General features: G+C 41.9%; 1 protein-coding gene across 1 annotated transcript; it reads left to right on the top strand.

The window, feature by feature from the left end:
* The first annotated feature begins 284 nt into the window (after positions 1–284).
* On the top strand, positions 285–6,544 carry MRGBP (MRG domain binding protein). Its single transcript, XM_069803707.1, has 5 exons — positions 285–531; positions 1,156–1,277; positions 1,833–1,914; positions 3,895–3,969; positions 5,044–6,544. Exons 1-5 carry the CDS (start codon positions 300–302, stop codon positions 5,232–5,234), a joined length of 702 nt encoding a protein of 233 aa, XP_069659808.1. The 5' UTR covers positions 285–299; the 3' UTR covers positions 5,235–6,544.
* Positions 6,545–7,839: the final 1,295 nt, after the last annotated feature.

Genomic DNA, 7,839 nt, shown 5'->3' with positions numbered 1-7,839 from the left:
TGCCTCCATGACTGGCCCAGACACCCTCACGCTTGACGACGCTTCTCGGAGGCACCCGGCGGCCTCTTCCCAGCCCTGAGGGGACGGGCTCGCTCCCCGCCTCACCCCTCCGGCGCTACGAGCGCTGTTCGACCCAAACCTGAGGTAACCCCCCCCCCAAAAAACCTCCCCCTGCCCCAGGACAAAGGCCACGAAGGGCCTTCCCCCTCCCCGGCCTCGCCTCGCCCCGCGGCCCGCCACCCCCTCCTCCCGGCCGGCAGGAGCCGCTGCGGGCGGCGGCAGCGGCAGGCGGCGCGGCGATGGGCGAGGCGGAGGGCGGCTCGGCGGCCGCTGTGGAGAAGCCGCCGCTGCCCGCGGCCGGGCCGGGGGCCGCCGCGGCCGTCGCTGCCGCCGCCGCTGCCGTTGCGGCCGCCGCGGCGGCAGCGGCCGCCGCTCCGGAGCCCGGCGCGCCGGCGGAGGAGGCGGTGGTGGTGTGGAGCCCTGAAGTGGAGGTTTGCCTTTTCCACGCCATGCTGGGCCACAAGCCCGTAGGTGAGAGCAAGGCCGCGGCCGAGCCGCGGCCTCGAGTAGCGGCGTTGGCCGGGGAGGAGAACCAGGCGCTGGGCCCGGAGCGGCAAGCTCCGGGCGGGGGACCTCCCCCGGGCCCGGGGGGCTAGCGGCCCGGCCGCGCTGCTGTGCTGCCCCTAGCGGCCTCCCGGGCCCGCTCCCGCCGCGGCAGCCGGCCCAGGGGCCCCGGGGCTTCTCCCGAGCGTGGCGGGGCCTGCGGGGGAGGAGGCGCCGTGCCCTCCCGGCCTCCTCAGCCGCCCTTCCCGGGGACACAGAGGCCGCCCGCCCGCCCGCCTCTCTCCCCCATGCCGTCCCTTTTCCTGACTCGCTGCCTTACACTTTCCTTCGGTTGTTTTTTCACGCGGCCTCTCAAAAAGCTGTGGCTGCGGCCACATGTCAGCATTCCCCAGTGGGGCACCCTCAGCCCCTGTCCAGAACAGCACCTGTAATGTAGGGTGAAGTAACAGCCAGGCAGGGCTGCCCAGATTGCCATGTGTTTCTCCTGTAATGTATGATTTCCTTGTAACGGTAGGATGTTTGTTTTTTTTTTAATTGTGTGTCATAAATAAAACTGTTAGTAGCGTTAATGGCATTGAGTTCTTCCCCCAGGTGTGAATCGCCATTTCCACATGATTTGTATCCGAGATAAATTCAGCCAGAATATTGGACGGCAGATTTCATCCAAAGTGATTTGGGACCATTTGAGCACCATGTATGATATGCAAGCTCTTGTGAGTATAAAGGCTTGATGCAGCCACGTTCTTATTTCTTAGAGTTCAGGAGTTTTGACAGGTCAAAATCACTGGGCCTGTCATACCTTTCATGTTACTTAGAGTTTTGTGTCGGTCCAGTGAGTTGGTGGGGTTTTCCCTGTGTAAAATACATCAGGTGGGAGACAAAAAAACCTACAGTGCTTTGGTTTTGTTTTTTTTTTCCATACTGTGTTCTGACTTTGTTTATTAAAGTTGCCTAAATGCTGATCCAGCAAACGTTTACATAGGTACTTAAGTGTCAAATAAGGAGGTTATAGTGTATTTACATAAGAATTTGCCATGGTTGGGTTCCAGAAGTGATCTCAAATAGTCATGAGTCATGATCTCAAAATATCTTGACCTTAGTAATGAGTTTGACATCAGAATCCTCCTGATTCTCTAATGTCTGAAGTGTCTTGTTAAGAATTATTTAGCTACTAATTGCATGTAAAATAGAAGTTGAGATTGCACTTCTAAATCCAAATCAAATTTTTTACCAAGGTCATTCATAGACATCTTTCTTTTCTTTCTAAGCACGAGTCCGAGATTCTTCCGTTCCCTAATATAGAGAAGAATTTTGCTCTTCCTGATGAAATGATTCAAGAAGTGAGAGAAGGTAAGATGTGATAGCAGTCTTTTATTCTTGGTAGCTCAAATCTCATCTCAGAATGGATGGTTAACAAACCTCCCTCCAAAAAAGAACGTAACATGGCAGTCCAAGGCCGTTCTTTCAGACTGTTGTGTTAGGTGTATCAGGAAAAGGAAGTGTTAAGCAGATACAAGTTTATATCATGAATTTTTAATCAGCTGACTGAAGGAAACGGCCACGGAGAGTGTCACACTGCTTGTGCTGTTCATATTCTCACTATCAGCCTGTGTGATTGACCACTGTAGGAGACAGGCTAGTGGGAGAGACAGACCGTTGGTCAGATTCCACGCAGTATTTCTCATATTCTTAAACGTAATGTAGATAGGACACCAATATAGCACAAAGAGGTTCTATTTATAGTAGATTCATCTATTCATCTATCATAATAGTTTAGATTCATCTTCTCCTTCTGGGTATACGCAAAAGCTCCATGTGCTTCACTGATACTAGTTTGCAGAGTGAAAGGCAAAATGTGGTTCTTTGCAAGGTGATCAGTAGTTTATTGTGGGTTTTTTGCGCTTTCTTGAGACGGCTGTAATATTACATTAGGCCATAATTTTTGCTAAAATAGATGATCTGCACACTTGAATGTGGTTCATTTTGTAGCAAGATCATGTTTTTCTAAAGAGCAGGAGCTATGGAGATGATGAAAGTAACATTTTCTGCATATAATTTGGATATAATAATATTTCTGTGATAAAATTTTCTGTATGAATGATGATATAAGGCAGTTAAATAGCAATTCAGCTAATGTTTAAAAACGTACACCAGGAATATACTTACTGAATAGCTGCAGTTTAATAGCTGGAGAAACTTGCTTTTTGGTCATGGACTTGCACCTTATGCTGATATAACCATCTCATTTTTGGGCTATTACTATTTTTAATATGGTTCATATGTCTTATTTTTAAAAGGATTACTGTTTTTTAATGTCTGATGATAGATTTTTCATGAGGTTTTTTTCTGTAGTTGTGTTAAAATTATTGAAAACAAAAAATGTTTAGAGGCGTTTGTATAGATTCATGGTGGTTTCACTGCGCTGTGAAGTCAGCTCTTTGTGTTTTTATCTTCTTGGGATTCAACTACCTAGGTCTTTCAATCTCTCTCATTCATGATAAGCCTATCTGTATTGTCTAATCTCATAGAAATACACAGCAGTTTGGCAGAAATCTTAGGTTGAGCAGTGAGAGCTGGATTTTCAAAGTTGAGCTATATGTATGTTACTTAGTACTGTTATCCAAGGTAGGAGCTAGGAAGTTCAAGCATCTGCCAAAGGAGTTCTTGGGATATTTTAAACTACAGTGGAATGCTTCTCAGTGATAGGACGAGAGGAAATGGCTTCAAGTTGCGGCAGGGGAAGTTTAGATTGGATATTAGGAAAAATTGCTTTACTGAAAGGGTTGTTGGGCATTGGAACAGGCTGCCCAGGGAAGTGGTTGAGTCACCATCCCTAGAGGTATTCAGAAAGCGCGTAGACAAGGCACTTCAGGACATGGTTTAGTGGGCATGGTTGACAGTTGGCCTCGATGATCTTAAAGGTCTTTTCCAACCTAAGCGATTCTATGATTCTATGACTACTAGGTACACTAAACTTTACGCTAAAAATTCAGTATAAAACCGTAATATAGCTAGGACATTGCAATATGTTTTGTCTTTTTACCGTTTCACTTTCCTCCTGTTAGTAACTTCAGTGGAACTTTTTGACATGTGACATCATCTTGTTCAGTGCCTTTACCTCACATTACCTCATTTACCTTTGCATTATGCTCACAGTATGCCTGGACTGTTATCTACATTTCTCTATCACAGTGCTAAGGAACTTTTACTGCTGAATGTTGCACTGAGTATTTGTTAGCATTATGCACATATGCTGAGGCTACCAATCCAGAAAAAATACATATGGTTCTTTAAACCCATCTAACCATTGCCTAACAATCCTTTCTGTAGGAAAAGTAATGATAGAAGAAGAAGTGAAAGAGGAAATAAAAGAAGAGATGGAAACGCATGCAGGTCCAGAAGAAGGTAAATTTGTAACTCTCTACTGTGTGATACAAGATTAAAAAACAACTGTAACTCTGAGAAATTAATGTTAAAATGTAAATCCCAAATCTGGTGTACGTTGTGATTTGTATTCAGACTTAGCATATGCTCATGCCAAGAACTAGAGTAATTTAAGAATGCACAGAGTAAGCAGTTGCCAATATCTGATACTTCAAAAGATTTTTCCTTTGCTCCTAATTCATATGTACAAAGTTGTATAGCTTTGGAGTTTTTTGGGTTTAATATGTACTTGACAAAACCCTGGGAGTCTGAAGTAATCTAAGAATCTCTGAAAGAAAGTTGAGTCCAGTTTTAGCTAACCTAAATACTCTGTGTTAGGATCTTTGTAGTCATGGGGGAAAATAGGACCTATAAATCAAAAATGATTGTAAGATTGTATGCTTAAATGGGAAGGCGGGCAGAGTGTTTTTTTATTTTATTTTATTTGCATTATCTTTCTTCTTTTAAATATAAGGCTTATTTTCCTAACACTTTGCTGTAGAACAAAGTCAAATGTGGACAGTAGGGATTCTGCTATTTACCTTAACAGACCGAGCCAACTGTAAACTATATAATTTCATAATATTTATATCACAGAATAAGTGGTGGTTTAAGATTGAGTGTAATAAAAGATCTAAAAATGTATTTTTAAAATATATTAAATTTCACATTTTGGGTGTTCAGTTTTAAAATCTATCTATAATACCAAATGTAATGACTGTTGCTGATAATAAGTTTCATAGATTGGTCCTATGTTCTGTAAGTGTTCCTATTAAGTATTTTAATTTTAAGTGCTGTTTAATTCCACTTAATGAATTTCACTTTTAGCCTGTCAAAATACATGCCTGTCTTTAAACCAAATAATAAAAGCAAGATGTGCCTTTCTTACAGAAGATTTTTCCTTTAAAAGTGAAAGTAATGCTTAAATAGTCATTAAATATGCTGAGAATTGATTGGTTTGAAAAGTTTTATGTAATACAAAGAAATTTGTTATCACTTCTTGTTTGCCTATGTGTATGACTCTGATCTGGAATCATTACTTTGATCCTATTTCAGTTTTTGCACCCTCTGGAAGTTTAGGAAAAACAACTGAAAAGCCAAGCAGCAAAGAGAAAGAGAAAACTTCATCAGATTCTGGGTCCAAAGAAGGATCTGATAAGAGGAAGCGCAACAGAGTCACTGAAAAGGTCTTAAACGCAAACAGTAATCCTTCCAGTCCAAGTGCTGCAAAACGACGCAGAACATAAAGCAAGCTGTGAAAGAGAGAAGTAATAAACTCTGGAACGTGAGGAGGGAACAGTAAAAACGAGTAGCAGGATAGTCGCTACATAAACTTTTTGAGAAGGGGAAAAGATACCTGAGCCAGGTATTGAAGAATCTGCACATTGGCATTATACATGCAAAACTTTGTCTTTCCCGATGTGTTTTCTAGTCAGCAGCGAGTAGCTGAGCGATGGCTGCCTTCTCAGGGCACTGGGGGAGAAAGCTGGCAGCATTAAGAGTTTATGCGTATGTAACAACTCCGGTGGTTGCATTTCAACCAAGTAATGCGCTCTGTGTCAGCCTAGTTCATGAAACAAGTGCTCAGTGAAACACGGAGCCTGAGTTCACGAAAAGCATAGGTTATTTCTGTAAATTTTGGATTGTTTTTTCTGCCTTTGCTTTGTTGCTGTCTTTGAGTATTACAGACCCTCTGTGGGTAATGTTGTTTGGCCATTTGACTTACTGCAAACATAGCGTTTGTATCAAATATCTGAATTCGTTGGTTCAGTAAAACTAAAATTCTTTTAAATACAGATAACTACTGAGTTGAAGTGTTCTTTCGCTCTGTTTGCTGGAGGAACCTTTACTTCTTTCACCCTTAGCGACATAACATTTTCCAGTCTTTTTAAGTGTATGTACTATAAGTGAAGTGAAAATGACAATGCCCCTAGACAGAATAATTAATAAGTGTCCTAAATAAAATATCCAGTGATGTCACATGGTTTTGTAAGGGATCAGCTGAGCCGTGCATGAACCTGGAGATGTTGCCTCATCCATTTGTAATATAGTAGTATATAACAGTGGGGTTTGTACTTCATTATTTATTTTTTTAATGCAGTTTTAGTAGACCTTAATGGAATTGGTATTCCAAAATGTTAATTTTGTTCTACAACTTAAGAATCTTACTGACATTGTAATGCTTACCTTTAATATGCTAGAATATTAAGATTTTATGAAGTTAACTATTTTTGTGTTGTGAAAAGATGGACTGCAATCAACAAACACATGTTAAATGGTGAATGAAGTAGGCTGAAATGTTACTGAATTTGTTTCACCATATTAACTATCGGTTAATAAAAAGAAGAATTACTTCTTAATCTGTCAGTATTGCCTTCAAGGTGAGGAACTTAGGAATCTGCTGGTTTTTGCATTTATTCTAGGTACGTAGCCAAGTTCTTGTCTGCCTTATTTGCTTCAATTGTTTTATAGCAAGAATAAATTCGACTTGTTTTTATTTTACTAAATGGTAATTGTTTTGTAACTTGATTAAAATTTGGCCCAACTTATTCTGAAAGTTATTTGGGTATCTTGTGCCTTTAGTGAAAGTGGTCAAAAGTGCCTACCTGGGGTTTGGGGTTTTTTTGTTTGTGTTTTTTCTTTTTTTACTAACTTTGCCTGGATCTTACAAAACTACTACCCTGTTATTTCTATAAGATACTTGATAAGAAATCCTGGGCAGCTGAACTCAGTAGGCAGGTTGCTGTGAGCTTCCAAACTAGAGGATTTTCTCTGTTCTGACTAGCATAATGGAATTGTGAAGTACCGAGTTGAGAAGGTGAAGTTTTTGTCGCAGTCTTTTGGAAGCTCACCTGTGCCCCCTCTTGTATGCACTGGTGAGCTCTACAAGGTCAGAACTCTGCCGGGATGGCAAGCTCACTGTTTTAGGGTCTGAGATAGCGGGGCATAAACAAATTCCAAACCAGAAGGTATGAAAAGTTTAGTTTATGGAGAGTTTAGTGCTGTGCTCCGATAAGCCTTGCAAAATGTCTGTGAGATAACTGCCAGCTGGAGAGCTCCGTGGAGCTCTAGTTTGTGGGAGAGATGCTGCAGGAGTCTCAGAGGTTTTCTGGGTGGGTAGAAAATGAACTTTTATGACCTTATGGGAGGAAGCTCGGGTTTAATTTTGATGTTTAAGAAAAACAATTTATTTGGAATGATCGACTTCCTAGAAGTTGTAATTATATGTCACTTACAGATCTGTCATCGGAGTGAGTGGTGACAGATGAATGCCTCTGTTCAGTTTTGCTGTTTCCTTAAGAATTAAAGTGCTGGTTACTTTGTTGTGACCTACATAGATCTTGGCCATAAAGTGCAGACTTTGTGACTTTCAAGTCTCACAGCCTTGTGGGTAAATCCTTTTCATCCAAGGGATTGTAGTCTAAATTTTTTTGCTGTACCAATGAAACGTTTTTTTATAGCTTAAAGTAGAAATGCGTCAACATTAACATGTACTGGTGCAATCTCTCAACACCATGCTTGAAGCAGGGAAAGTCCATTTGGGGTTTCACGGTCAATCCAGCAACACGGATTTTTTAAGGAAGGCGTTGGTTGCGAAGTTAGATATTTGGAAAATGTAAATGTGTTAAAAGACCTGGGTTGCTGCAGCTCTTTTCCTCCCTTCCCTTTCACCAAGTCCTGGCTTTTTGGGAAGATTGTTCTTTTATTCATTTTTCTGTTGGAGGAATATTACCCCATCCTACAGACGGAGCACGTTTTTAACGTGCGAAGAGGTTAAATACACAACTCTTGCTGAATTCTTTGCTCTGAAGGAAAGAGGAAAGCTCCCCTTACCTCCAGTATCTTGCTTCC

This window comes from Haliaeetus albicilla, chromosome 2 (assembly GCF_947461875.1).
Source record: "Haliaeetus albicilla chromosome 2, bHalAlb1.1, whole genome shotgun sequence".
Classification (NCBI taxonomy): domain Eukaryota; kingdom Metazoa; phylum Chordata; class Aves; order Accipitriformes; family Accipitridae; genus Haliaeetus; species Haliaeetus albicilla.
Note: the sequence above shows the minus strand (reverse complement) of the source record. Positions and strands in the feature narration are given on the sequence as shown.

What these genes read in the sequence shown, in the direction of transcription:
- MRGBP (XM_069803707.1), top strand. Translation starts at nt 300, where the DNA reads ATGGGCGAGGCGGAGGGCGGCTCGGCGGCCGCTGTGGAGAAGCCGCCG. An exon ending in TGTATGATATGCAAGCTCTT is followed by an intron (nt 1,278 to 1,832) that starts GTGAGTATAAAG and finishes TTTCTTTCTAAG; the next exon opens with CACGAGTCCGAGATTCTTCC. An exon ending in GCATGCAGGTCCAGAAGAAG is followed by an intron (nt 3,970 to 5,043) that starts GTAAATTTGTAA and finishes ATCCTATTTCAG; the next exon opens with TTTTTGCACCCTCTGGAAGT.